This window comes from Balaenoptera musculus, chromosome 20 (genome assembly GCF_009873245.2).
Source record: "Balaenoptera musculus isolate JJ_BM4_2016_0621 chromosome 20, mBalMus1.pri.v3, whole genome shotgun sequence".
NCBI lineage: Eukaryota > Metazoa > Chordata > Mammalia > Artiodactyla > Balaenopteridae > Balaenoptera > Balaenoptera musculus.
In genome coordinates this window covers 25,491,272-25,518,837 of record NC_045804.1, presented here as the reverse complement: position 1 = coordinate 25,518,837, position 27,566 = coordinate 25,491,272, and the positions used below count along the sequence as shown (strand labels likewise).

Sequence of the window (27,566 nt, the reverse complement as noted above, 5' to 3'; positions counted from 1 at the left end):
GAGGACAAGTACTAGGGTGGGAGTACTTGCAGGCACTTTTGCCTTAGTGGTTATGGTTGAAAGATACGTCTGACCAGATATTCAACTAGTAAGTTCAAAGTAGAAATGGTTTGTGACACTTTTAGCAAAAAGTTTTTCTTACTAATATCAAGTTTTTGAGTTTTAAATAAGTTGATTCTTAATTTTTCTGCGCTGTTTGGAGGAAAGGTGGAAATCAATTCACTTTCTCCATTTTAATTTTCACCTAGAAAATAATGTTTACAAATTCATAAATTAAGTTTTTTTCACTGCTAGAGAAATCTTTAACTTGTTATTTAGTGCTCAGTATTTCAAGGTGACTTTCCTAAAGACAGTGGTATATGACTATCCTTTGGAAGAGTTGTAGGTTTCCAGAACACTTTATTTTCTAACCCAAAGTAGAAAGATGAAATTTTACTCCAGTGGTTTCCCAGATGGAGAACTTTTGAGTAAAGAGGGGGAAGAACTGTAATTCCCATCACTAATTTATTCAAAGTATAGTTAACTGTTTCAAATGTGAAGTTTTAATGGCATAGATTTTGCTGGAACAAGAGCAAAACATTCTTTCTTGTAATTATGTTTTAGAGACAAAATACATGACATTACCATTGGAAGAATCTTGATTCACAGGTCCAGAGCTTCTAATCTTTTAAAATTACCTTAATATATGTCACTTGAATCATATTTTATGTGTTTGGGTACTTTTAAGGCTTATTTTTTGAGCTTATTTATTCTATAATGTGTAACATCCAGTTGACAAAGATACCATTGAGATTGGCTAGTGAGTAGAAAATTTCAAAACATTAAAATTTTAGTTAAGTGAAAAGAGGGAGACCTAAGTGCTATTTGTAGAAGTCTAAGTAAGGGTTTTTGTGTTGAAGAAATATGTATTGGTTGTACCTGTGTTGATTGTCGTGTGTGGGGGGGGTGGTAGTGTTGGTGATGTTGTTATTAGAATAAATGTATGAAGCAAAGGCGTTTGAAGAACAGACATTTTGCCAGCTGTTAGAATTTAAATTCAGTCTTGTTCGCTCCCCATCCTCTTAAAAGATTCTTAAAATGTGGCTAATGCCTTCCAGAAAGTGCAGCTTAGATTTTGGGATGGGAGTGTTTGGGAGAGAAAAGAGGAGGAGGGAAAAAGCAGCAGGGGAGACTGGAAAAATCAGACGAGTTAGTCCTGGGTTGGAAATTCCAGACGGGGGAAAAAAAAGAGAGAGAGAGGGAGAGAGAGAGAGAGAGACAGAGGGAGGGTGGGGGGGAGAGAGAGAGAGAGAGAGAGGGAGAGGGAGAGGGAGAGGGAGATGGGGGTTGGGGTGGATTGCCCGCTTCCCTTTTAAAGAGGAGCGGCTGGAGGCGCACAGCGACCCACGGGAGAGGGGGTCGCAGACACCAGGTTTAGAAGACGGGTGGTAGATTCAGCCCAGGGCAAGGCGATTTTTGCTTTCGGAGTTGCCTGCCTTCCCTTCGCTTTTTCAAAAAACAGAGAAAGTCGCGGCGGCGCTGGAGGCGCTTCCTGGAGAGCCCGCGCCGGCCCCGCTGCCCTTCCCCGCCCGCCGCAGACCAAGCCCAGCCCCGGCCTCGCAATCTCTGCCCGCTCCGCGCAGGGGCCCTCGCCTGCCTTTGAACCAGCCCCTGCCCGGGAACATCCGCAGGCCTGGGTCTGCGACGAGGGCTTCCTTTCCCAGGGTCCCGAGACCCCTGGCTGCGGCGCGCCGGCCCACAGCCTCTCCTTCGTTCTGGGAGCCCCCAGATCCCAAACCTCCCCGCGGCTTCCCTAGCCTTCCCCACTGGGAGAGGTCCCAGGCCCCGCGGTGCAGACCTTCCAGCGCCCGCGCTGTCTCAAGACCTTTACATTCTAAGGCAAGAGCTAAAGGCTGGAGGGTGATTGTGGAGTGAAGAGTCAGGGGAGGGAGGAAAAAAGCAGGTCAGGGGAAAGTAAGAGGGGAGAGGTGGAGAGAAAATGGAAGTGCATGTTAGCTGTTGCCCTCTCCCAGGAGCTGAGGCCCCTTGGCCATGGGGCATAGAACCTTGGAGAGTTAACAGCGTCGCATAATCTGTAATCTTCAGTAGATGGACTGTGTGTCCTCATGTCCCAAAGGCTGACTGAAACAATAACAAAGGGAGTAATAGTAACCAGAGGTTCTATGATGGGTTTTATTTATGTTGTAAAAGATTGACAATGGGTCTTCCAGTTGGCCACTGGCGAGGCTTTGAAGATCTTTCTCAGGGTCTCAGCCAGTGTTTGACTCCATGTTAATGTCAAATTTGCATAATACCATTTCCACCTGTGCCCAGTCCACACCTTTTTAAATGTCTGTCAAAACAAAAAAGAAAAGGTCTCTTCTCAAAAAACGTGGAATCAAAATGTATGCTTTTTGGTTATTGATAAAAGTTTGATTTAGCTAGAAAATGATCAACCAGGAGAGCGCCTGTGACAACACAAACCGTTTCAAGGGCGCATCGCCAGCAGGGAGATGTCCAGTCCCCAGTTTGTTAACTGCATTCTAGTAGAAGAACTTGAGTTTGTTTAAAGGGGGCTCTGTACTTTTTAGTGGGTCCAAGGGGTCATCCTAGTATTGAACAAGCAGAGCCAGCTTTGTAAGACCTCCTTCTCCTTTGCAGCCAGTAGGTTTGCAATAAATAGTCATGGAATGAAGGAACAACAGGCTGGAACAAGCTTTCACCCTAAACGCAGACTGCTGAAATAAAACGTGTGTTGATTATGGGTAAATCACAGGAGAAAAGTAGGTCTGGACCTCATCATTTTAATATAGTTGGAGAAAACCTGATTGCGAAACACTGAAATGTAACTGTATACAGAACAAACACCACCAGAAATGCAGTCCTAGTGCAGAAGTCCAGGCTTCCAGGATTTGATGTTCTGGTCGTGTGGCAGAGAGCAGAGAGCATGGCGAGCCCACCAGTGAACTGCTTTTGTATGAAATACAGAGCAAGCAGCTGGATGAGTAAAATAATTTTTGACTGGATTGTCCAGATATTTTCAACACCCCTAGGACAAGTCTGATTATTAGATAAGTGGCATTTTGGTGGCTAAAGGCGTATAAGTGACCCATCAGGATGGGTGGGAATTTTGGCCATAGTTTAGGGGGAGGGTTGTGGAGAAAAGATCTGTTAGAGAGGAGACAGGAGAAGTGGAGGATCTCTCTTCATTTTCTCTTTCCCTCTCCAATGTATCTGTTTTGTGGATTCTAGTCAATCCTTTCAACATTTCCTTAGGAAAAGTGGGTTAAGGAAGGCTTCAATTTTTATTCATTTTGAGTTAGTTTCAGTTAAAAAATTAGTCCTTCATCCAGATGTTTTGGCCACTTGAAATGGAAAATGTTAAGTCTAAGTTAAGTTTGATTGGATAGTTTAGTTGATTGGATATAGTTAGAATCTTTAAGAGGAGAAATCAGAGAATTTAGAAATTAAAAAAAATTGTTTTGTGTAAAGGTTGGTTGTGGAGTCTGAGTTCTTTGGCAACAGGAGCAGGGAGGACAGGAATCATTTTCAGAATTCTTGAGGCTCAAGGAGGGAGGAAGCTCTATTATTAGGTCAGTCTCATGACCTACCCTAGGTCCCTCACTCAGTCCTACAGGAGTGTGGAGGAAAGGTCTCTCCAGGAGAGCTCAGTGCTCAAAAACAAGAGTTTTGGAGTCAGGCAATGACTGGGAAACTGGAAGAGTTACTTAACCTCCTTGAGCCGTCATTGCCGTAACTGTAAGCTGGTGCTGTTACACATTAGCTATTATTTTTCTTTGTTTCCCATGTGGACCTGTGCCTCCTGTCTTTGGACTGTGTGTAACAGCTTGGCCATATATCTAAGGCAACAGGTACGGTGTTCAAGTACACTTCTGTGAATATGGCGTGTATTTTATGTGGAACAATGATGGATAGGCATATTGAGGGGGATTTGTGTGCAAGATGCTTTAGATAACCTGTGTGCTGAAAGGAAAGGCCACCTTTTGGGAGAGGGAGATGAAGCTCATCAGGGCAACCCTCAAGAGCCCCTAGATGTGGACCCTACCACTGTCTCTTAACCATCCTCTTAGGAGAATGGAGCATACATTGCAATGTTGATGCCCTCAACCTGGGCCAGGTTCCTCGCTGAAATTTCACACTTCGGTGCTCCTGTCAAAAGTGCATGTAGGGTAGGGACTTTGATGAGAGGAGAACTATCCTAATTCTGCAGATGAGGTGTTGTAAGAATTCAGGATGAAGGGGACTGTGTAAGTCCTTTTGGGGGTCTGAGGAGGAAGAAATGGGCAGCTTCCCCTATCTGGTAGGAGATGGGCATGTTTGTCTTGAAGTTCTGTTCTTGCTTAAGCTAACAAAGTAGGCATTCAGGAGTTGGGGACCCTTGGCTGCGGAGGAAGTGACTGCATACGTGGCTCCCCTTCCCGTGCCCTCTTAGATGGCAAAGCCACAGTGGTCTCAGTTTCTCTCCCTGGTCTGGAAACAGTCCCCAGAGGTGTGCTCAGGACCCACCTTGATGTCCACTTCCTTTTTTCAGCCCTCCCTGCCCAAAAGGTACAAACTCACAAACCCACAGACTTTATAGCCCCTTTCCACATCTCAGTCCAGGGAATGAAGGTTGAATCTTCTCTTAGTGGGGTGGGGAGAAGGGCTTCCAATCCGGATGTGGTTTTAGGCCATTTAACAGGCTTGTGACTTTATTCAGTTACTATAAAGGGTTTTACAATTAGTTTATGCGGAATGATGTGTGTTGCCTCTTTTCTGGAGTGGCATTTGGGATTGCTTGGGACTTGTCACCTTTCCCTTAGGTACTCTGAGGAGGAGAAAATCAGGGGAGAGAGGAAGTAGAGTGGGCCTGTTGGGTGGAGTAAGCTTGTTGAGGCTATCTATTCAGAGTTAGACGTATTTATGCTACTTCCTCCTCCAGGTCTCTAAGTTGCTTGGGAGGAGAAGTCCAACTGTAATAGAGAGCAGTTGCTTTGGCAGGATTTGGAGACAGAACCCTAAATTAAAGGGCAAAGATGATCCTTCACAGACGTGGCTGTTGGTGGCTGCAGCCAGTGTGTTCTGAGCGAGGACGAGATGTAAATAGGATGTTGGCTGCGGAGACGGCAGGGTTCAGAAGAATAATCTCTTCACTTATTTTCTAGAGTGTCCACTCCAGCAACCTTTTATTTAATGTCGAAGGGAAAATCTAGCTGACTGAAGTTATTTTATATAGAGAGGTTTCCTCCCAATGTTTATTACCATTTGATTCAAAGCCGCTTCTGCTGACTTTTTAGAATAGAGTGGAGTGATATCTGTCCAGAATAAGCTGTGGGAGGCAAGAGGTGGAATAAAATGATCTTCACGAACCTCATAACCTCACAGATCTCTCAGATCATCTTTCTTTCACTTTCCCACCCTTGCCCCTGACCATCTTGAGTAGTTTCCTTTAAACTTCTTTTTTTTTTTTTTTTTTTGTGGGGGAGGGGAGGCATGCCTCACGGCATGGGGAAGCTTAGTTCCCCGACCAGGGATTGAACCCCTGCCCCCTGCATTGGAAGTGCAGAGTTCTAACCACTGGACCGCCAGCGAATTCCCTAAACTTCTAACTAGAAGAGGAATGATGCCTGTCTAGGCCCACGTTCCTTTGTTCTCCTCTTCAGAACATCACATGGTCAGCCACTTCAGCCTGGGTGTGTGGGGCTCTTGCCAGTCAGTCATTAGCCATTTTTTGGAGATGGAGTGGGGTGTTAATTTTAAAAATATATATTTACAACTGAATCATGTAAGAAAATATTTAACATGTTATAGACATCTGATAGCTTGCATATTGCTCCAAAGCTTGGTACTGCTAATCATGCATTCATTCACACATGTATGCATGCACCCACTTATTTTTATCTATTCAGAGTCTACTATTTATTTTTAATAAATGTATTTATTTATTTATTTTTGGCTGTGTTGGGTCTTCGTTGCTGCGGGCGGGCTTTCTCTAGTCGCGGCGAGCGGGGGCTACTCTTTGTTGTGGTGCCCCGGCTTCTCATTGCGGTGGCTTCTCTTGTTGCGGAGTACGGGCTCTAGGCGCGAGGGCTTCAGTACTTGTGGCACGTGGGCTCAGTAGTTGTGGCGCACGGGCTTAGTTGCTCTGCGGCATGTGGGATCTTCCCTGACCAGGGCTCGAACCTCTGTCCCCTGTATTGGCAGGCAGATTCTTAACGACTGCGCCACCAGGGAAGCCCCAGAGTCTGCTACTGACATGCCCTCTGCCAGGTTATAGAAATATAATGAAGAACAAACAAAAGACCTTGGTCTTTAGAGTGGAGACAGCAAAGAAATACAATTTATCAGATCATTTTTCTCCAGGAGCTTTTAGGTTTCCACCTCTATCCTTTTTTTTTTTTGCTAAGCTGCATGGCACAGCCAAAAAAAAAAAAATTAAATTTTAAATTAAATTTCATTTTTATATTAATTAAAATTAATATGAAATAATTAAAATAATTTTACGTAGTAAAATATACATAATACAAAATTTACCATTTTTAAGTGTACAGGTCGGGTGTATTAAGAACATTCACAGTGGTGTGCAACCATCCTCTCCGTTCATCTCTAGAACTCTTTTCATCTTGCAAGACTGAAACTGTACCCAGTAGACAGTAACACCCCATTCCCGCCTCCCTCTGGCCATATTTAAAGCATCACCAATTTTGATTCTTACATGGTGGTCACCTCCTCATTCTGTATAAAATGGGGGTCTTTGCCTGACCCTTCTCCTGAATTATACATTTGATTATTTATTGGGTTTTTATTTAGCATTATTGGGTCTTTTTCAGGGCAGGGAAGGGAGACATAGGGAGAAGGAGCTGCACAAAAGAGGTGCAAGATAAAATTCCTGCCCTCCAGTGTTTTCACTTTAGATCCAGGAAAAGCTGTGGGACAGCAGAGGCTAAGAGACTGCATGCAATGAGAGGCACACAAGCTCAGAAACTAACAGGACGTAGGCTTTGAGTGAGCTTAAGCTGTGTTTTTGGAGGACAGGCAGAAAAAATAGGAGTGGATTCAGGAGAGCACTGTGGACAGGCACGGAGATGTTTGTGGGAAGACAACTCTTCTGGAAGAGAGGGATGGCATCCTAGTGGGGAGAGGCCCCCAGGTAAGTATGGCAGATGTCCGTAATTTCCCTTATTGAGCATCTTCTTTTCTCTAGAGCTCTGTGTGACGTGCTGTGGGTCAAAAGACGAGTTCCTTCTGCAATAATAGGGAGCACAGGGCTTCCCTGGTGGCGCAGTGGTTAAGAATCCGCCTGCCAATGCAGGGGACACGGGTTCGAGCCCTGGTCCGGGAAGATCCCACGTGCTGTGGAGCAGCTAGGCCCGTGGGCCACAACTACTGAGCCTGCACTCTAGAGCCCGCGAGCCACAACTACTGAGCCCGCGTGCGGCAACTACTGAAGCCCTTGCGCCTAGAGCCCGTGCTCTGCAACAAGAGAAGCCACCGCAATGAGGAGCTCATGCACCGCAACTAGAGAAAGCCCATGTGCAGCAACAAAGACCCAACGCAGCCATAAATAAATAAATAAATAAATAAATAAATAAATAAATAAATAAATAAATAAATAAATAAATAAATTTTTTAAAAAATGCTTTAAAAAAAATAATAGGGAGCATTTATTGACTATCTACTCAGAGCTAGGCACTGTTCCTTCATTGAGTCCTAAGAACCCTGCAGGCATTATTCTTCATTCCACAGAAGAAGAAGCTGGAACTCTGAGTGGTTATGGTAACTTAGCCAAGGTCATACCTTGAATACTGGTGCTGGGTTTCAAACCCAGGCCTTTCTACCTTCAAGGCTGAGCTCTCTTAGAAGGTGGGAATAGCTGATCCTCTAATATTCAGAGAAGTTGAATGTTTTGGGGGGGAGAGCATAAGGTTAGCAAATAAAAACATGCCCAACATTAACTTCTCCCTGCTCTGAGCCTCCTTCCTCCGTAGGTGCTTCATACTTGCCTTGCATTATTTTTCCTCTCACCATTGAGATTTTCAGGCAATCTTGAGTGGCTGAAGAAAACTAAGAACATTCTCCCCTTGTCTGGGCAGCTATCATGGGAAATGGGAATTCTGCTTTTAATGAAAAACCACGGAAAGGGGGTTGAATGAAGTGGAGAAGGACTTGAGTGGTTTAGGATTCAGGCGTCAACCTCAGTTTGCCCTTCTGCCAGATGTGTGCACACCGTGGGATCTGGGGTCAGTATCTTCCTGGGCCTCGTGTCCTCATATGAAGCCTCCCCATCTCCATGAACCCCGCTAAATAAGCTGGGTAGCTATTTTGAGTTCTAAGAGCCTCCATCCTTTGGCATTCCTATAGGTGCCAGGGCTGGCGCTTTGGGCTAATTTTTTTTTTTTTCCCTTCCCCTTTCCTTTTGTTTGGGTTCAAACCTGGGGAAAATGAGAGGTTGGGGGGAAGGGCGCAGGGATCGAGTGGCTTCCCCTCCCATCCGCCCTCCTCCTAGCAGGAAGGGACAAAGAGTTGACCTTTGTTACAAGCCTGCAGAATCATAATTCATAGCTCATACATGTTTTGAGGAGCGAGGACCCAGCTCCTGACGAGCAGGAGCCGGCTTCGTGGTGTGGTGACAGTGGCTGGCTAGTGTCAACTTGGGACTAGGCACTTAACCTCTCTGAGCTGCTTTTTGAATTGCAAAATGGAAATAAAAATATTCTCAATCTTCTGTGGTTTAGAGGCTCAAATCAACCTGTGTTCTAGGCTCATAGGAGAGTGTGGATTGTAAACCCTAAAGTACTGTGTAAACGTGAGTTATTAATAAGACTACCATTAATTGATGACACCCCAAGAGGGCAGACAAAAGAAGGTCATTCGCATCCCCAGACAAATACCCTACTCTGCATGGAGGTGTGACTCTTCGATTATAAATTTTCTGTAGCCGCTCCCAGAACGCCCTGGGAGGGGGGGGTCTTTTTTTCGAGGCCCGGAAGGCCTCTTGGTTCCGCGCCCCCAGCCCACCCCACTCCCAGGCCTCAGTTCCTGCCTTCGCAGTGGGAGGCCTCCCGCCCGGGTCCTGCCTCCTCCCACAGCCCAGCCGAGGTCTCCAAGGAATGCCGCCTCCCGGGCCATTTTCTCCCCTTCTGCTTCTGCGGCCCCACTTCCAGCCCCTTCCCAGCCCCCTACCCCCAGCCGGTTCCCACTTAAATGCTTGCAGGCCTGTTCGCAGGCGGGAAGCCCCCTCCCCCACAGGACCACCTCAGTCACAGCCCTGACCACGGGGAGGTCGGGTCTGGATTTACTAAAGGACCCCGGAGGGGGAGCCTGGCCCTCGCTGGCTGCCTGGCTCACTGATGGGGTCGGGTTTCGGCCGGTGGCTCTGGAGAGAGAGAGAGACAAAGGGCAAAGTCCTGGTCCCCACCCCCACCCGGCAGCCCCCGGCGCGTGTCCCCTCCCCCTCCGGGCCCTGCGCGCGTAGCCCAGGGCCCCCTGGGCCGGGTGGGACCGGCTGGGGAGAGTCGGGACGCCGAGGGGGTTCTGGCGGCAGAACGTTCTAGACCGCCGGGCCCCCCAGCAGAGGGGACCCCCGGGGACATCCTCTGTCCCGCTCCTTGTGCTCTGCCGACTCGGCCCACCCAGCGGCCGGGGTGCGGGGCCGAGCGCTCAGCTTCCCCTGGGTGAGGTGAGAGGGGCTGGGGGAAGGGGCCGGCCCACGTGGGGCACAGGCCCGGCGACGCCAGCCCGGCCGCTCAGCTGCTCGGCCCTTCTCAATTGCCCGTTCATGAGGACTCCCCTCCTCCCCCCCAGCTGCTGCCAGCCCTCCCCCACTCTCAGCTGCTGCCGCCCTTCCCCGGCACCTCTTTCTCAATTGCCCTGCCCGCGCCTGCTTTCCGCCGGCCTCCTGAAAGGCCGTGTTCGCCGTCCCTTGGGCTGTTAGAGACCTTGCCCCTGCTCCCCCCAGGATGGATGAGAACCGTCTCGAATGGTGCTGTCGTGACGCCCTGGAAGAGTCTGGGGCTGGGGAGAAAGACCTCTACAGAGAGGGCATTTTGCTCCCGCACAAGCCAGGGCAGAACTCAGGATAGGTGTCCATGTCAGAAGAGAGTTGTTCTGATGAAGATCTACACACTGGAAAGAAACAAACAGCAGCTTCCTGAAGTTTTCGGCCACCAACAGGTCTGTGTTGGCAGCTGTGGAGAGGAGACAAGGATTCCTTGAGGTTGTTAAGGGACACACCAGAGCACCTTTCCACTAGTAGGGTGAATTAGTATTTTTCAACGTATGCTGGCATGCATTCTTATCCTTTAGCAGGAACACTAACAATTCCAAGAAGTACCCAGACTCCACTAGGGTCTTTCTCAGTGCAAATTGTGAGTTGCAGAAAACTGATTTCTCTTGAGTCTGGTCTAGTATCCTTTTCTTTGCTTCTCTGCCTCAAAATCCTAGCCTGGAGCTGTGCTTCCAAGCTTGCCGGTCCCTCCTGAGGAGAGAGCCTCTCCCCCTTGCTCCATTTCCGAGGCATGCCCCATAGGGCTTTCCTCTGGGTGTCAGCTCCACCGTCAGTCAGGTCTCTGGGCCCCAGAGCGCCAGACCTTTTTGGCTCTTAAGCTTTCTGGAGAGATGCTGACATCTCCCCTGGGGGGTGAGCTAAACCAACGTCTCTAGTGAGGCTGGGGCAGGAAATGGTCTTTCTAGCCCCCCTCCACCTTTCCCTCTGTCGGAGCGAATTAACACCCCCCCCCCCCCCCCCCCGCCAAGAAGATCCTGGAAGTGCTTCCCATTGCCAGCCAGAGAAGGCAGGTGAGCAGTGTCCCCAGTGGTTAATTTCTTATCCACACCATCGCTGCCTGGACCAACAGGGTTGCACTGCTTACACCAGGTCACTTCTCCTGTTTGTCTCCATGCATTAGGTTTAGTCTGACGGCTTCATCACACCTCGCGCTTCACGCTGTGTAGGGCTCAGGAGGCCATCTCTGCCTCTCGGAGCCCCTCAGGTGAAAGAGCATGGTTCTAGGCAGAGAGAGCATGGTGGAGGGAGGGAGTGGCAGTTGGCCCAGGCCGACTTGGAATTTGACTGGAAAGAGCTCCACTGTCTCAGCTTCTGTTTTGGCTTCCTCTGGCACTGCCCAGATGGGCAAGAAAAAAAAACGTGAGCTCTCTCTAGTCAAACCATGTATTTCCGAGATGAGTGAATTGAGCAAAGGATTTATTCCTCTTTTGCTTGCTTTCCAACATCGGGTGGCGCCTTCCCACCCGCCTCTCACCTTTGCAGCCCTGCCTATCCCAAACCAACGTGAAATTTTTCAAGACAGAATTTTTGGTGACTACACTTTTTCCCTGCTAACAAATCTCTCTGACAGTCATCCAGCCGTATTATAGTATAGTTAGCTCTTCTGCAAGTTAAATCCTGTGCCCAAATTGGAGCCGCATGCAGTAAAAGCCAGTTGGCATGCACTTAGCCATACAGGATATGGGCATTTTTCCTGCTGCTGACATCGGGGCTATACAACTTCTGCTGTGTTAACACTTCTTGTCAGAGAGAAAGAAGCGAAGTTTGGTGAGATGAGCATAAACCAGCCTGGGAGGAGGCTGGTTTATGCTCATCATAAACCAGGTAGGACTAGAACTCAGCATCAACCAGCTGAGTTCTAGTCCTACCTCACAATTGCCAAGTCTCTTTCCTTTTCCTGAGCCTCAGTTTCTCCATCTGTGAAATGAGGGTGACTATTTAAGACCCTCTCAGACCTCGGCGTATGAATCTTATTTCCTCAATGTAGGAATCTGATTTTCTTCAATTGGAACTGCCGATTGCTGGGTTAATGGGGTGTGTGTGTCCTTGGTCATGTAAGAGGCCTAGTGAATCCCCCTCTTCTTCCCTGACTCCAGGTAGGCCAGGAGCACATTAAACACAGTACAAGAGCCTGCCAGAGAGGGAATATCGTCCATCCCAGAGTTTCTCCCCGAGATTTGCGTTTCCTTCCTGTCCTCAGCATTAGTTCAGGAGCACATGTGGGGCAGTGTGTGTGTGCCTCATACCTTTAAAAGACCATGTTCATGGGACCACAGATACACTCCAGTGGTGTCCCTGCTTTCCAGCTCCTCCCCCCAGTACTTTGACCCCTTGGTGGTGGCATCTGCTCTGCTTGGTCCTGCACCTTCCAGTAGGTCAGTGTTTTCCTTTCCAGCCCCTACCTTGCTGGTCAACCCACCCGACTGCCTGCCTGTCTGGCTGCCCTGCCTCTGGATCAGCCTGGCACGGAGCCCTGGGCATTGGGCCAGCTCCTCCTCCCCTCCCCAGCCTGGCCCGCTTTCTCAGCTACTGCCATGCTTGGAGCGTGCCAGGTCCGCCCCCTTCAGAAGCTTTCCTACACAATTATTTTTTTCTCCACCTCTCCACTCTACAGGGATAAGGAGGCAGGGTGGGGAGGAAGGACTAGGTCAGTGGTGATCTTATGGAAAGGGCAGAGGTTGGCACGTTAGGACATCTTTTATGTGTGATTTCCAGCTGGGGAGAAAAACTGGGATGGGAGCCAGCTTTGGGGGGGTGGTGCTTATTCTCCGGTGTCAGCCGCATGGGACTCTTGTTGAGGAGTCAACAAGATCACCCACTTCTTTTTTTTGGCCGCACTGTGTAGCACCCGGAACTTCCCCGACCAGGGATCGAACCCACGCCCCCTGCAGTGGAAGCATGGAATCTTAACCACTGGACCACCAGGGAAGTCCCAGGATCACCCACTTCTGAAAGGGTACTGTGGCCAGCCCACCTCCCCAACCCACTTAACCTTGTCTATTCTTTTCTCCCATCCCAAACCAAACTGAGGGGACTTCCCTGGCAGTACAGTGGTTAGGACTCCTCGCTTGCACTGCAGGGGCACGGATTCGATCCTGTTCGGGGAACTAAGATCCTGCAAGCCCTGCAACATGGTCAAACAAAACAAAACAAAAAAACAGCAACAGCAAAAAAAACCAAACTGGGGTCCCCTGCTGGACTGTAAACTCCTGAGAGCAGGAGGCTTGCCTGGCCTCTTCATCCCTCCATGCTCTGTGCTGCCGCATAGTGCCTTGCACTGTCCAGTAGAAATGCGAGGCAAGTCACATATGTAAGTGTAAATTTTCTAATAGCCACATTAAAAAAGAAAAAAGTGAAATTAATGTAGACGATTAATTCAAAAATTATTTTTAAAGTTAATTCAAAAGATTATTAGTTCAATATGGAATCAATATAAACGATTAATGAGATCGTTTACTTTGGGGGGGGCTACTAAGTCTTAGGAACCCAGTGTGTATTTTATTTTACTGTTAGAGCCTGTCCCAATTCATATGCTAAATTTTCATTGGAAACAGTTGATCTGTATTTAGAGTTCATAAAATATACAGAAGAAAAAGTTAAATTATACAAACATTTTAATTTTAAGAAAAAATTCAGTTGCTGATTTGAAGCGCTCAGTAGCTACATATGACTAGACTAATGGCTACTGTAGTGTGGACAACACAGGCCCAGTGCATAGTAGGTGCCAAGAAAATCTGGAATGATTCCACAGCAGCTGGACACCAGAAACCTTGGGGAAGTGGTAGTGACCTTCTTGACTGCTGATTAGAATTGAAAGAGCATGGTGTTACTGCAAGTTTGAAAAATCTTAGTTGCTCACTCTTAAAATTGCCAGGTAATAACCTCAACTCCATCCCCAGTCAAGCTTAGCTTCCTAATTGCCTTGGGCTAGTTTCTTCCCACATTTTCGAGGAGATGTCTGCAGGCTGGAGTGAATTTTGCATTTTTCTGGTGGAGAGTGTTCTTAGCTTTTATCATATTTCCTAATGGGAACCTAGTCTCCAGGAAAAAAAGGGGGTTAAGAACCACTTAGGCAGACCATTAAGGCACAGAAAATCACTCTAATTAAGAAAGTGTATCACTATAGGTGGACAGGGTTGATCTCTGTCTGGGGACACAAGATCCAGTAAAATGGACTAATCCTAATCCTTGTTCCCCTGATATGAGAAACTGAGGTCTAGGGAGTTGAAGGCCTAACTTGCCCAAGAGCAAGCAGCCTGCTAGTCAGAGAATCACGGCCCGGGGGAGGGGTGGAGAGGTGAAGGGTCTAATCTGGAGATCCTGGTTTAATCCTAGTTCTCTGGAGAGATGAAAGTCCAGGTTTGACTCTGATAGTGGCCTCTGGGGGTTGAGGCCCCAAGCCTGAAAAGATTTCCAAAACCTACTGTTGCCTCCCTCCTCACAACTGGCCTGCTCCACCCTGGTTTAAAGGAACGCTTTCCTCTCGGGCAGGGTGAGGCCGCCAGCGTGATTGAAGATGGCACACTACCCTCTGGGAATGGGGGTGGAAAGAGGAAGGAGCTGGTTTGCAAAGGGTTAGAAAAAGAACACTCCCTGGGGCAGTTTTTAGCTGTCCTCCGGAAGACCTGAAGACTGTTCCCCGGGTGCATTCCGTCCAGGTGTGCATCTGTCATATGGGGAGGCCCCCTTCTGAAAAGTGTCCTATCTATGCATCTGTTCCTCTCTCCGCTGGACTCAGGCCCATTCTCCCTGCCCTCAGCCGGCTCCTCACCAGGGCCTGGATTCTTGCTAATAAAAATAAAAGAGGAAAACCTCATTGGCTTAGACCCATTAATTTTGAATCTGTGATGACTTTAAAATTGGGTGAGCTAGAATTATCTTTTTATTTTTGTTTTATTTATTTATTTATTTTTACTGGAGTATGGTTGCTTTACAATGTTGTGTTAGCCCCCACTGCACAACAAAATGAATCAGCCACACACACACAGATATCCCTTCCCTTTTGGACTTCCCTCCCACCTAGGCGACCACAGTGCATTAGGTAGAGTTCCCTGTGCTATAAAGTATGTTCCCATCAGTTGTCCATTTTATACATAGTATGAATAATGTATATGTGTCAATCCCAGTCTCCCAATTCCTCCTACCCCACCCCTTTCCCCCATGGTATCCATACATCTGTTCTCTACGTCTGTGTCTCTATTTCTGCTTTGCAAATAAGATCATCTATACCATTCTTCTAGATTCCACATATATGCGTTAATATACGATATTTGCTTTTCTCTTTCTGACTTACTTCACTCTACGACACTCTAGGTCCATCCACGTCTCTACAGATGACCCAATTTCATTCCTCTTTATGGCTGAGTAATATTCCATTGTATATATGTACCACATCGTCTCAGAATTATCTTTTTTTAAAAAGTTTTTTATTATGGAAAAAAAAAACTTTGGAATGTGGAAAGGATAATTAAATAATTCCACCATGTACTCATCACCTAGCTTTAAAAATTACCAAATCAGGGCTTCCCTGGTGGCGCAGTGGTTGAGAATCTGCCTGCCAATGCAGGGAACACGGGTTCGAGCCCTGGTCTGGGAGGATCCCACATGCCGTGGAGCAACTAGGCCCGTGCACCACAACTACTGAGCCTGCGCGTCTGGAGCTTGTGCTCCGCAGCAAGAGAGGCCGCGACAGTGAAAGGCCCGCGCACCGCGATGAAGAGTGACCCCCCCTGCTCGCTGCAATTAGAGAAAGCCCGCGCACAGAAACGAAGACCCAACACAGCCAAAAATAAATAAATAAATAAAATTACCTAATCATATCCAGTCTGTATTAATTTTCCCCCTAATTACTTTAAAGCAAGTCCTAGACATGACATTTTATCTGTAACTATTTCAGTATGTATTTCTAGAAATCAGTATGATTTTATTTTATTTTTCATTTTATTTTTTTGGCCGTGCTGCACGGCTTGTGGGATCTTAGTTCCCTGACCAGGGATTGAACCTGCACCCTCGGCAATGAGAGCACAGACTCCTAACCACTGGACTGCCAGGGAATTACCTGATTTTAAAATATTAACAATATATATTTTTTAAAAATAAATTTGTTTATTGTTTATTTTTTGGCTGCGTTTGATTTTCATTGCTGCGCGCGGGCTTTCTCTACTTGCAGCGAGCGGGGGCTACTCTTCGTTGAGGTGTGCGGGCTTCTCATTGCGGTGGCTTCTCTTGTTGTGGAGCACGGGATCCAGGCACGCAGGCTTCAGTAGTTGCGGCACGTGGGCTCAGTAGTTGTGGCTCGTGGGATCTAGAGCGCAGGCTCAGTAGTTGTGGGACACGGGCCCAGCCGCTCCACGGCATGTGGGATCTTCTGGGACCAGGGCTCGAACCCGCGTCCCCTGCATTGGCAGGCGGACTCCTAACCACTGTGCCACCAGGGAAGTCCTAAAATATTAACAATATTATCAAATGTCTAGTCAGTGTTCAATAAGCACAGAATCACTTTTCCACTAACAATGGAAATATGCGTCTTAAGGAGTTACAAGTGGGATGTTTCGACTTATTGGAGAGCAGCACCCACTCAGCAGGCCCGTTGTTCACTCTGTTGTGTGAACTCTGAGTATTTTAAATTTGTTCTCAAGCCAAAACTTGACTATATTTTGGCAAAGGCTTTTTTTTCCTTTCTGCCATCAAAAAGGCAGCGCAGGGGACCGTGCAAAGAGCCTGGAACCAGACAGTCTTTGGGTTCAAATACTGGCTCTGGCTCTTAGAACCTATGTGACTTGGCAGATACTCAAGCCCTCAATCTCAGGACCCCAGTCTGTAAAGTGGAGCCATGGTTATCGTGGTCATGGGTAGTGGGAGGCTTATAGGAGGTGCTGAATCTGAGCCTGGCATCTGGTAAGCACTCCTCAAATGTAAGCTTCTTCCTTAATGAACTGTTTTCCTTCCCATTCAGTCTCTAAGTCAATGACATTTCTCTAAAAAGGAGAAAAGGACGAGAGCTTCCTGCCCAGGGAGCACTCCCAGCCATACTTCCGGGTGCCTAGCTCCTGTGCTTCCTGAATCTCTTGTTTTCCTACTTAACTCCTTACGACGCTGTTGCTCAGATGCTCTCTCCCTCCGGTCTCTCCTGGAATCTCCCCTGGGCTTGAATGGTCACTTGGTCCCTGTGGCCCTGGTGTCCCCTGCTTGTCCCCAGCAACATTAGAAAGGAGCATCCCTTGTGATTGCTCTGTATCTGGGGAGCTGCCCCAGGGCCTGGTAACTGCCCTGCTGGTCAGGGCAGGCAGAGGGGGTAAGAAGCCACCGGGTATCAGCATCCAGGGAAATAATTTGACTGGCGCAACCACTGCCTTCATTGCCAGGGGCTGGAGGCTTCATTCTTTCACTCAACAGGTTTATCAGCTCCAGGGTGGGTGGTGGCTCCTGAACCTCTGGGAGTTCCCTTGCTTTTCTAAACAATGGGTGTTAGAGTTTAGGGTCCTGCGTATAGTGCAGTGCCCTACTGCCTGTAGGGCGAAGGCTCCACTCAAACCTAGTGGGAGCCGATCAACAGGAGTGCTGGAGTGGGGCCCTTTGGTTGTCACGGGAGGTGGGAGTGCCGGGGCTCTCTCTAGGCTGTGGTGTCTCCCGCTATTTCCCCACCAGTGCAGAAGCCTAACCATTTTACTGTCACAGGTAGTGGCTCCTGGGGACCGGGACTGAGCACCACGGCATGGCAGGCACACCCCCGCCCCCCGCCCGCCTGCTTTAAGCCCTCACAAAAGCACTATCAGTTTTCCTCAGGAAACTAAGGTACTGAGCGAAGAAGTAAGCAGTTAGGGTCTCTTAGCTTCCATGCTGATTCCCCAAGCCCTCAGCACACTGCCCCGGCCCAGTCTGAGCGAGGCATCCAGAAATACCTGTAGGGTGAGTGAGTTACCCATGGGTTCCTAGAAGGGAGTACTGGGTCCAGTTCTCAGCATGGTCACATGTGCTTTGGGCCAGAAAGAAATTATGGTGTGTTAAGCACCATACTTAACACAAACCAGGCCAACGGCATAAAAGACAAAGGTTCTTCTTGGTCTCTGTGTTTTTGTCAGGGTTGGGGGCTTTGCTGGCCAGGTTTGGAGGCCTGAAGGGGCCTGGCTTGGGTTCCCAGGATTGGGTGTGTGTGCCCTGGAGGGGTGGGTGAGTCCCTGCCTGTTGGGGGTGGGGGAGGGTTGCCAGGATGTCTTTTCTTTCATTGGTTGGGTGTCCCTGCCCTCCTCCCCCTCCTGGAACATTCCAGACATTCCAGACTGCCATTGCTTTCAGGATATGGATTAACATCCCAAACTGAGATTTGATTTCACCTCCCCATCCCCTCCCAACTCCTCCCTACCCTGAAAAGGAAGCCCTTAAAACTGGGAGTTTGAAGTAGGAAGAGGGTATTTTTGACCCTTGACCTGAGATTATAGTGATCTATAGGACCATCTTGAAAGAGTGCTCTTCAAACTAAACTTTTGCAGGGGACTGCTTTAAGCTCTTACTGGTTTGAACTCCAGGCAGGCACCGCCCATCTCCTCGCAGTCCTTCCAGAAGCGTTTGCTTGAGGGAGGTCCTCCCTCAGCTTAGGTAACCCCTGTCACTAGCATTAAGGTAGATCAGTGTTCTCAATCTTCCAATGGTATAATCATCTCTTCAGTTCACCAAGAGTTTGATTTTCCTCATGTGAGGGCCCCTGCATTTTCTTTGCCCATTTCATCACGAAATGTGTTGTGTATGGGAAATCCTATATGCCGTGTCATGCAGATGCCATGAGGCTCCCTCTTGGCCAGTGAATTGGATCCCAAGAAGCTGGCCTGGTGTGGGACCCAAGGACCTGGAACTGGACTTGTTTCTGACCCTTGTCCTGCTATAATCTAACCTCCTTAGATCAGGTTCATGAACCAACCGAAGGAGATAACTGTGGACATAGATTCTCCAACACTTATGCTACATTTCCCTTAAGTTATTTCAACCTGGGAAAAGATTTCATTGATTAAGACTTTCTACCCTCAAAGCGGCAGAGCTAGAAGGGATCTTAAAGACCCTTCTGTTTCCATTTTACATCTCAAGACACTTGGTCACAGGGATGAAATGAGTGACCTGGCTGAGGACAGAGCCAAGATCAAAAACATTTACAGTTAGAGTTTAGCATCCCTTCCCTTGCTCTCATGTGTTTTGAGTACCCCTTCCCCCTAGCTTGGCAAGAACTGCCTTGGGCCCTGTTGCATGTCAGCCAGGAATATGGGGCCTGAAGCTTGAGTGGCTTAGTCAGAACAGCCAATCAGGGGCAGTTTAAGGGCTAGAACTGGATTTTCTTGCTTCCTAGTTTCATTTTCCCTTGTGCCACTAGAATTTTGTTGGACCATGTCCCTGAACTAAGAGTTTGTGATCAAGGATATGCAAAGACATAAGTGACAATTGACCAATGCAGATCAAGTCAATTGAAATGTTTTAAACCCAGGGATTAGGGCATTGATTTGGGTGGTGAGCAGTTAATCACCGTGGGAGTCAACCTTGAACCTGAAAGCCTTCCTCAGGGAAAATTACGTTTTTAAGAGGGATTGGAAAGATGGAAAGGAGAAACCGTAGTAAACTGGGAGGAGGGAGGGGGTGGTCCTAATGCTGGGTTGTGTGCGTGTTGATTACTCCACCTTAGCATCCACACATGTGTCTGTTATTACATCTTAAGTACTTACTCCAAGCCCTTTGCTAAGCTCTTGATAATATTATCTAACATTACTTTATACCTCCCTGTGAATAGGTATTATCCCTGTTCTACAAAGGAGAAAATTGAGCCTCAAAGAAGTTAAATAACCTTTTAAAGATCAGTGCTGTTAAGTGGAGCACAGGTTTAAATCCATATCTGTACCAAGAAAGAGCTGAGCTGCTGCCAATTATCCCGCTGTAATTTGTTTGCATATGTTTCCCCTAATAAATTGTGAGCACCTTGAGGCCAGGTACTTTGTCTGTTTTATCATTGTGTCCCCAGCATGCAGAACAAAGTCCAGCAGGAAGTAGACACCGATTGAAAAGGTATCAGGTTAATGATTCGTGTAGTAATTCACATAGCTAGCTCTGTATTCCTAGATCCTGAAACACAGTGGGTGGTAATAGATGGTTGCTGAGTAAGAGAACTGGTGAGGAGAACCTAAGAGAGATAAACAAAGCAGATGTGACTGGGGTGGGGGGGGAGGAATTATGTTATCCCAGTGCTTAGGGCATCTGATTTTGGCTTTCCTTTCTGTGGTAGCACTATATTTTGCTCTCTAAAATGAAGCCAAATCTCCACTCCCAAAGGTTATCATTCTCAGGCTCTAAGGCTTTGGTGTTGAGCAGAAGGTAGGAAGATAGACCGGAACAGGACTAAAAAATGCAAGGTCACAGGCCCCTAGAGTATCCAGAGCTGTCACTGATGCTGTTCTCTCTAATTTCAGGAGTCGAAAAATACAGATCCGAAATATTCCACCCCAGCTTCGATGGGAAGTAAGTGACTGCGGGAAACTCTCAGTGGCACTGGGAAAGAAGTCTGGGTCAGCCTGAGTTGGCAGAGATGACTGGGAGCTGTCCTGGGGGTTTGGGGCTAGGCCAGAGAAGCTGGTGCTGAGGGGAGGCTGGTTGGATCGCATCCTTAACCCAAGACTTCCAATATTAGTCCTTTGGGCAGTCGCTACCGTGAGAGGCATTAGGGAGGTGGGAAGGGTATTCCCTGAACCCCAAACTTAGTGATGACAGAGGATCAGCTAGGGACTCAGGTGGCACAGGTCTGCTTCCGAAAAGGCCCTTAAATGCCTTTTTGAGCTCAAGTACATTCTGTAAAGACACCCCGACGGATTACCATCAGCATTAGTACCTGAGACAGGGCAAACTGAGCAGGTAACATGCTCAATCCCTGCCAAAGGCTCTGCCTGTACCCCAGTGCTTTGGGGTGAGGAGTGTCTAGTGATGCTTTGTGAGTTCCTGGGATGCCCAGAGCAGCTGTATTGCCTTCTCCCTGCTCCCAGGTACTGGACAGCTTGCTGGCTCAGTATGGTACAGTGGAGAACTGCGAGCAAGGTAAGAGCGGGCAGAGGAGTGGGGCGGTGGGGTAGGGGTGGGTGTTGGAGTTGGGGGCGGGGGCGTGGGTGGGAAGAGGGGCAGATGGCCAGAGGTGTGGAGGGAGGTACGCTGGGGTGGGGGCTGGGACATGTAGTTCCAGCTTCAGCTCTGCTGCTTCTCCGGGACAGGTTTCTCCTCTGTTTAATGAGAGACTCAACAAAGTCACTCATTCCAAGCACGGGGTCCCCAGGCTCCTGGGGCCAACCAAGGTAGCAATAGAGGTCCCAAGATTTTAGGAATAGATTAAGAATGGAAATTGTGCACGTGGCCTGAGTAAATCTGTAGCCCTTTTACTTTAAAAGCTTCACAATTCTTTGTTTTTGTCTGGAATAATCAATGGGTTGTCTTTTTTTTTTTTGGTAGAACCTCTCATTGTGAGCTACATGTCTTTGGTCAATTTAAAAAAACAGGATTTTTGTACATATTGATGGGCAGGCAAAATCTTTCAAGAGTGGAGAAGAAATTATTTTTATTATTATTTAAATTCTTTTTATTACTTCTCTTTCAAGAAGGAGAAATAATAAAAAAGAATTCTAGATCATAAGAAGTTTGCTACGATTTTTGAAATTTCTCCATTGCTTAAGGTTATAAATTATTTTCAGAGAAAATAAGCTAAAATAAAATTTGGAGTGATTTGGGTTGGACATAAAGCAGAGCTTGGTCATTAGGTAGGCAAAATAAACAGTTTGAGTTTGCAGAACTTTAAGAAACCTAGACAAGACTTAAGTATTCATCTCCAAATTCTTTGTGGAAAGGGGCAAGCTGTAAATCATTATAAATGATTAAAATACTTGCCTGCATAAAGGTATGAAGTGCTAAATCAATCAAACACGTTCTCTCCTGCTGACCCCGAAGCTTGCCTTTTATCATAAACGCCAGGACACAACTGGAAGCGCTGATAACCATCGCCCAGTCCTGCTCACAGCTTAGACTGATGACTCAGTTACTCCTGGACAAAGAGACAGCAATGGCTTGGGAGCACACTGGAGAGCCTCACTGGGGGCGCCCAACAGGAGTCACCGCTGGTTAAGAGGCTCACCAGGGAGCTATAACACACCGAATCTGGGGGCAATACCTGCTACCTGGAGAGAACAGAATGGGAAGTGTTTGATTTTGTAAAAATTAAGTCTTCTAGTCTGCTCAGATGCCACTTTTTAATTAATTAATTTTTGGCTGCGTTGGGTCTTCGTTGCCGCACACGGGCTTTCTCTAGTTGCGGCGAGGGGGGGCTACTCTTCGTTGCGGTGTGCGGGCTTCTCATTGCAGTGGTTTCTCTTGTTGCAGAGCACGGGCTCGAGGCGCGCGAGCTTCGGTAGTTGTGGCACGCGGGCTCGGTAGTTGTGGCTCGCTGGCTCTAGAGTACAGGCTCAGTAGTTGTGGCGCACAGGCTTGGTTGCTCCGCGGCACGTGGGATCTTCCCGGACCCGGGCTCGAACCCGTGTCCCCTGCATTGGCAGGTGGATTCTTAACCACTGTGCCACCAGGGAAGCCCGGCAGGCGGATTCTTAACCGCTGCACCACCAGGGAAGTCCCATCAGATGGCACTTTCTAAGCAAAGTCCTCTCTGTCCACCCTTTTACTTTTTTTCAGGGAGAGAATGACTTTATTATTATTTTTTTAATTGAAGTATAGCTGATTTATAATGTATTAGTATTAGTTTCAGTTGTACAGCATAGTGATTCAGTATTTTTAAAGATTATACTCCATTCAAAGTCATTGCAAGATATTGTCTATAATTCCCTGTGCAATGTATTTTTGTCACTTGTCTATTTTATTTAAAAAATTTTTTGGCCACACTGCGCGGTTTGTGGGATCTTAGTTCCCTGACCAGGGATCCAACCTGGGCCAATGGCAGTGAAAGCGCAGAGTCCCTATCACTGGACCGCCAGGGAATTCCCATCACTTGTCTAATTTCATACATAGTAGTTTGTGTCTGTCAATCCCATACCCGCATACCCTTAAGGTTCTCCCCCCTCCTCTTGGGTAACCGCTAGTTTGCCTTCTGTCTGTGTTTCTGTTTCTGTTTTGCACGTACATTCATTTGTATTTTTTAGATTCCCCGTATAGGTGATAGCACACTATTTGTCTTTCTTTGATATTTCACTAAGCATAATGTTCTCTAGGTCCATCCACATTCCTGCAAATGGCAGAATTTCATTCTTTTTTATGGCTGAGTAATAGTCCTTTGTCTCACCGTCTTTTACATTTATTTATTTGTTTGTTTGTTTATGGCTGTGTTGGGTCTTCGTTGCTGCGTGCGGGCTTTCTCTAGTTGCGGCCAGCGGGGGCTACTCTTCGTTGCGGTGCACGGGCTTCTCATCGCAGTGGCTTCTCTTGTGGCAGAGCATGGGCTCTAGGTGCGCGGGCTTCAGTAGTTGTGGCACGTGGGCTCAGTGGTTGTGGTGCACGGGCTTAGCTGCTCCGCGGCATGTGGGATCTTCCCGGACCAGGGCTCGAACCCGTGTCCCCTGCATTGGCAGGCACATTCTCAACCACTGTGCCACCAGGGAGGTCTCTGGTAGATTATTCTTTTAGAATCTTCCTGTCCACTGAGGTGGGAGAGCTGTACCGCTGAGGTCAGAAGGGCTGAGAGTGGTCTGCATTGCAGTTTTGTGGCTAAGTGCCTTCAGTGTTGTGGGGCGGCGGCTTGATTTTTTTGGTCCAAGTCCTCCATGCCAGGGCTAAGCAGGCCTAGGCGACCCATAATCACAAGACGAGGCATAGCGGTTAATTTTATCAATCCCAAAAGGGGGAAGAGTATGTGCCCAGATCGCCTGGAATTCTAATGTCCAACCCAGGTCCACTCCCAAATCCTTCCCCCCAGACTCCATGGCAGCCACTCTTGTCAACTCATTCAGCTAGGTCGTGATACACTTACATTTGATCAGTATATCCTTGAGGATACTCTAAAATGGTTTTGGGTGTTTCCCCAAATCTCTTCAGCCAGGTCCTTACAGACCACTTCTTGGCCCAGTCTCACTAGGTGTGTGATTTTTAACTAGTTTAAATTTCTTTCTAAGAATAAATTTATCTCCAGGTTGGGGTGTGTGTGTGTGTGTGTGTGTGTGTGTGTGTGTGTGTGTGTGTGTGTCTTTTCTCCCTGTTGCATAACTGCCGAATCTGTTGACTGCACACCCTTTTGTATTCCTGGCTCTCTTGAGGGCTGGTAGGGAAATCAAAGGAAGGCATGTAAAGTCTAATTTGAATTTTCCAGGAGTTGTGGTGAAAGCGGTCTATAGGGGAAATGCTTTGTCATTCAAGTATTTCCTTCTTGATCACATAACCATCAAAGATGAGCTTTTTACAATGTTTACATCATTGGTGCCATCTCCAGATCTCACTGCTCTAACCTTGACCTCTGTTTTGCTTCCCCAGTGAACACCGAGAGTGAGACAGCAGTGGTGAATGTCACCTATTCCAACCGCGAACAGACCAGGCAGTGAGTGGACCCAAAAGTGGGGCAAGGGAGGGTCTTTGTGAGTGGTGAGAGCCAGGTGCCCCTGCTTGGGCAGAGATGGGGTCTAGGTGGGCACGAGTCTGCACCTAGCCTCTGATTTTGTGGCAACCAAATCCAGACTCTTGTCTTTTGGTTCAGGAATCTGAAAGGTTCAGAAACCTCACCAGGATTGATAGCAAATACTTTGAAGGGAGAGAGCCAAAGACCTCCCGGGGAAGGTGGGACATCCTCTTTAGGACAAGATACTGACTGGCTTTTAATAGGTGTCTGGTTGCGGGAGAACCCATAGGGTCCTTTGCTGTGTTCATGGCGCCATCTAGTGGTAATGAGAAGGAACTAAGACCTAAAGGATTTGTTATGATGTGGCAGAGGCAGACATTTTATCTCAGGGATTGCCTTGAGTCCCATCACACCCACAATTTCTGGCTCCTTAGCCTGTTTGGTTGAGTCACATTTCTCCACCCACTGGTACTGACAGACGTGTATACTTTGTGTACTCATTTATGCTCTATTATAGGCCATTTTGCTTTTGATGGCTTTCTTGTCCCTTCAGCATGTTGCCTCTATGCCATTTGTTTCCTCCAACCTAGTGTAAAATCCCCCCACTTTCTCAAACCATTCAGTTTTCTTTTAGTTGCCTGCTGGACTCAGAATTTTCTGGAGGTCCCTGTGGCTGATCTATGGGCCTTAACCTGGCTTTAAGTCAACACTTGCTTACTTCCTACTACATATTGTTGCCTTGTTAACATTTCTAACCAGCATCAGCCTTGGGAATGGCTGGTGCTTGTCCCTTCCCTTCAGTGTCCATCAGTCCCGTTTTTCAGACATTCCAGATAGACTTAAACTCCTGCAAGCCATTCTGTCTCCACCTCTTCTGTTTCCATGGAGTTTGCTTAAATGTGGACGGTATCACTCTCAATAGGTGACACAACAAACCTTGTTTTAGCACGTTTTATTTATTATTCATTTATCGCGAATCACATGTGATTCTCACGTGAATCCTACGTGATAGGTAGCTCTGGTCGAAATTCACAAGCCAATTCCAAAATTCAGTGGATATAACTTATTTGTGTTATAATACCTTACTTGATGTCCTATGCTATTTAGACTGGAAGGTTCTCTAAGGTGGAGGTGGGAGTGGTGCGCAGGTGGTCATCTCCCTTTCTTCTGGCATGTTCCATGTTGTAACCCAGCTGGGTGCTTTACACCTGGAGGGCATTTGGTGTGATTGGCATGGATTGGAATGACCAGTAGATTCTCCCTCTGTCCTCAGAGCCATCATGAAGCTGAACGGCCACCAACTGGAGAACCACGCCTTGAAGGTCTCCTACATTCCTGATGAGCAGATAGCACAGGGTCCCGAGAATGGGCGCCGAGGAGGCTTTGGCTCTCGGGGTCAGCCCCGCCAGGGCTCTCCTGTGGCAGCGGGAGCCCCAGCCAAACAACAGCAAGTGGACATCCCCCTGCGGCTCCTCGTGCCCACGCAGTACGTGGGCGCCATCATCGGCAAGGAGGGTGCCACCATCCGCAACATCACAAAACAGACCCAGTCCAAGTGAGTCTTGGCTGCAGGGGAAGTGGAGGTGGGGCCAGGGAACAGTGGTTGGTGCCCAGGAGGCGAGGTCTCTCCTGGAAGCACGCTGAGGGGCCTCGACTCAACTTTACCTCTTAGGAAATGTTGGGGAGGTAGAATAAGCCTGGGGGGTGCCATTTGGTGGCAGTGGCTGGGCCACACACTTTCATTAGTAAGAAGGGTTCTATTTCTTGTAGAAAGTCTCGAGCAAACCTAGTCTTGATAAGGTGGCCACTCCTTAGTGCTCTGTGATTTCGGCACCACTTACTGGCGGCAACGGGATGGGGCCCGTCAGGGACCTTAGTAAGAGGTCACAGTTCTGACCCGTCTCCCATTCCACCACAGCCACCCCTCTTCTCTGATCTTTATAGCTGATCATTGTGTGCTCTGTGGAAAAAGAACAGGTCACATTGTGTCCTTATTCATAACGCATCCTTTTATTATTTACTTTTAATTTGGGACAGTGTGCCGTGTCTTTATAGGTGTTGCAAGGGGGAAATCCAGAGTTCAAGGGGAAATGCAGCTTCAGAGCTGAGGGCTGTCGATCCCGCAACCCTGTATTCCCATGATAGACGCCACCACTCTCAGCCACCACCTCCTGACTGAGACAGAACCCATAGCAACAGGCTGGCCCTTTTCTCTGCCCATTTCAATTCTGCACTTGGCCTTGTTCCAAAAGGAGCAGGACTGTAGCGTTGGCTGAGGGTTAGCTAACCATCCGTGTACCTGTGGTCCTCAGGATCGACGTGCACAGGAAGGAGAACGCAGGTGCTGCCGAGAAGGCCATCAGCGTCCACTCGACCCCCGAGGGCTGCTCCTCTGCCTGTAAGATGATCTTGGAGATTATGCACAAGGAGGCAAAGGACACCAAAACGTAAGGCTTCAGCTTCTGGGCACATGGGGACTGCCACCTCCTCAACTCTAACACAGACTTTTTTAAAGAAAAATAGAGACAAATAGGAGACACAGAAATTGTACGAAAGGATAAAAGCTGAGAAAATGAATCCTCCTTGTAAATAACGCCTTGTACATCCTAGCAATGCTGTGCCCTCACAGGTTTGTGCATGTGTATGTATGTGCGTGTATTTTAGCACAAATAGGATCATAATGAACATGCTGTTCTATAGTTGGCTTCTTTTCGTCTATGAGTATATCTCTAAAACCATCACGACAGTTAGGATAAGGAACATATCCATTGCCCTTATTGACCTTGTGCCCTTGGCCACCCATCCCTACTTCCCATTTCTCTCCCTAAACAACCACTGATCTGCTGGTTTTCTTTGAAAACGTAATTTTGTCTTGGGGTTTACCTTGGAAACCCCTCATCTGCGGTGGTCCACCATCTAAGAAGCTCTTGTCCCTCACTTCTTCCCAAGGGCCGACGAGGTTCCCCTGAAGATCCTGGCCCATAATAATTTCGTGGGGCGTCTCATTGGCAAGGAGGGGCGCAACCTGAAGAAGGTCGAGCAGGACACAGAGACGAAAATCACCATCTCCTCGTAAGGCGCTCTCTCATTTCCCTTTACGAGTGGGATGCCTGGGCACCTGGGGTGGCCGTATTTCATTACTGAGCCTTAATATCTGCTCCTTAAGTTGGATACAGTTTCTGCTTGTTGAAGAAGAATAATCAAAGAAGCGGTAAAGAGCATTTACCTGTAAGGGCTGGA

At 47.8% G+C, this 27,566-nt stretch overlaps 1 protein-coding gene across 3 annotated transcripts in view; it reads left to right on the top strand.

Annotated features, from left to right (window-relative positions):
- IGF2BP1 (insulin like growth factor 2 mRNA binding protein 1) overlaps window positions 1-27,566 on the top strand; it is a 39,393-nt gene that overhangs the window by 4,808 nt on the left and 7,019 nt on the right. For 2 of the 3 annotated variants that reach the window (XM_036837249.1, XM_036837250.1), the window contains exons 3-8: window positions 20,209-20,257; window positions 20,776-20,827; window positions 24,245-24,308; window positions 25,600-25,881; window positions 26,639-26,773; window positions 27,276-27,398. In XM_036837249.1, the coding sequence (XP_036693144.1) occupies window positions 20,209-20,257; window positions 20,776-20,827; window positions 24,245-24,308; window positions 25,600-25,881; window positions 26,639-26,773; window positions 27,276-27,398 (705 nt within the window). The remainder of the gene's footprint in view (window positions 1-20,208; window positions 20,258-20,775; window positions 20,828-24,244; window positions 24,309-25,599; window positions 25,882-26,638; window positions 26,774-27,275; window positions 27,399-27,566) is intronic. The other variant, XM_036837251.1, reaches the window with a different exon arrangement.